We start from the raw sequence: 2,012 nt of genomic DNA, 5'->3' as shown, positions 1-2,012 counted from the left end.
AATAAGGGCCAAAGTTGGCCTCCTGCAGGCGGCAAGCTATTTACGGCTTCGATTTGTTGAAAAACCAAAATTATAAATTGTAGGCATATTCATAAATAAATAATATGGGAGTAGAACCAATTACGTGCTAGCATCTTATGCATATCGTAGGAACAATTTCAAAGTGATGTCAAGCACTCAACTTGATATTATAAAGTTATGGTAAACAATTCCAAATATGATAAAAATAATGACAATTAAAATGCGTGAATAATACAAATTTTAAAACTAAAAAAAATGGGTTTATTTATTTATAATTCTTTTTATTATAATTCTGTAATTATTCAATTATATTAAAAAATTATATATGAAACTTATAAATGTAGATTTATATAAAATTTTGATGAATTTTATATGATTTTGAATTATCAAAAAGAAAAAAGTAAACAGAAATTAAATTAAATTACTATTTATTATTATATTGATACTGATAATACGATAACCATACCATATGACACAGAATATATTGGTGTCATATTTACCCTTACAACAGACTTAAAAACATTTATAATATTATATATTTATTTATATATGCAACGTACTCCACCCCATGCAAATGCATGCAGTGATGGTAGACATTGCTTTTTTATTTTCCAAATGACAAAGATTTTAATATATGGCTACCTAAGTTGAATTCATCCTTAATCTATGGTGAGAAATGATCGTCTCCACCACTGCCATATCCTGAACCATAGCCTGAGCCACTTCCATAGCCTGAACCGTGTCCAGAACCACCTCCTCCACCTCCGCCCCCTCCACTACCTCCACCTCCTCCACCACCTCCACCTTTACCAGACCCACTTCCATAACCAGACCCACTTCCATACCCGGATCCGGATCCGTAGCCTGACCCACCTCCACTTCCATTGCCTCCACCTCCACCACCACCACCTCCTCTACCACCACCACCACCTCCACCGCCACCTATCCCACTGCCAGACCCATACCCTGACCCGGATCCCGACCCGTTGCCTGATCCTGAGCCACCTTCACCACCACCACCGCCCCCGCCACCACCACCTCCACCTCCTCCGCTACCATAAGCTCCTGAACCATATCCGGAGCCACTTCCAGAACCATACCCTGAACCATATCCAGAACCAGACCCTAAACCATTGGCACCACCTCCACCTCCACCTCCACCTCCACCACTTCCTCCTCCTCCAGCACCACCACCTCCTTTTCCTACGGTCGTCAATGACCTAGCAGCAAAGGCTAACTCCACAAGGAGCAAAACCAAGAATGCAGCACCAATAACCCTAGAACTGCCCATTTTCAACCTCGAAAACAAGCTCAATGCAGCTTCAAAATCTGATGTATATACCACTCGCAATACAATCAAAACGAGCCTTGTTTTGATTGAAGAAAAGGTGAAGACCAAAGTCTCTATTTATAAGCATTGCAGCAGCAAAGGAAAACAAAAAATTAAATAATTATTTTACATCCCCCAAAGTTAGCTGAAATTCTAGTAGCTTCTGTCACCAAAATTGGGGGAACGCGTCTCTTGCTCTTGGGATTGTTAGTGGTGTTGATGGTGGGGGTGGTGATGGTAGTGGTGGAGGATTGCTGTCTTCTTCTATCTGCATGTAATTTCAGTATAAAGTTTTTGTTATATTCCACTTTTGACTTATGTCCTATAAAATATATACTTTTAGACTATTTGGGATGCATTCATATTGCATATTTTTTGTGATTCTCTGTTTTCCGTTGATATTTGATTGCTGACTTGAGCTGAGTGCATTTATCATAGATTTAAAGAGGAGTCATGAATCTTACATCGGATATAAAAAGAGGGTCACTGCGATATAAAAGGGTTCACATCACATTTTTTTTGTGAGCTACTTTTTGTAGGATAAAACCATGAGGTTAAGGAGTCAAAGTGAAAAATACCTCACAAAGATGTGAATCGTGGCAGCTAGACTGATCTGGGATGTCGGATGAGTGAATGTCTGAGTTTTAGAGTCGCGAGGGTC

The 2,012-nt window shown here is 39.4% G+C and overlaps 1 protein-coding gene across 1 annotated transcript; it reads right to left on the bottom strand.

The window, feature by feature from the left end:
• Positions 1-432: 432 nt before the first annotated feature.
• Positions 433-1,641, bottom strand: LOC111309876 (uncharacterized). Its single transcript, XM_022908872.2, has one exon. It carries the CDS (start codon positions 1,310-1,312, stop codon positions 686-688), a length of 627 nt encoding a protein of 208 aa, XP_022764607.1. The 5' UTR covers positions 1,313-1,641; the 3' UTR covers positions 433-685.
• Between the last annotated feature and the right edge of the window lie 371 nt (positions 1,642-2,012).

The sequence above is a fragment of the Durio zibethinus genome, chromosome 19 (assembly GCF_047325235.1).
Source record: "Durio zibethinus cultivar Kanyao isolate XHJ-2024 chromosome 19, ASM4732523v1, whole genome shotgun sequence".
Lineage (NCBI taxonomy): Eukaryota > Viridiplantae > Streptophyta > Magnoliopsida > Malvales > Malvaceae > Durio > Durio zibethinus.
Note: the sequence above shows the minus strand (reverse complement) of the source record. Positions and strands in the feature narration are given on the sequence as shown.

Excerpts from the sequence above, each read along its gene's own strand:
- LOC111309876 (XM_022908872.2), bottom strand. The coding sequence starts at position 1,312 with ATGGGCAGTTCTAGGGTTATTGGTGCTGCATTCTTGGTTTTGCTCCTT.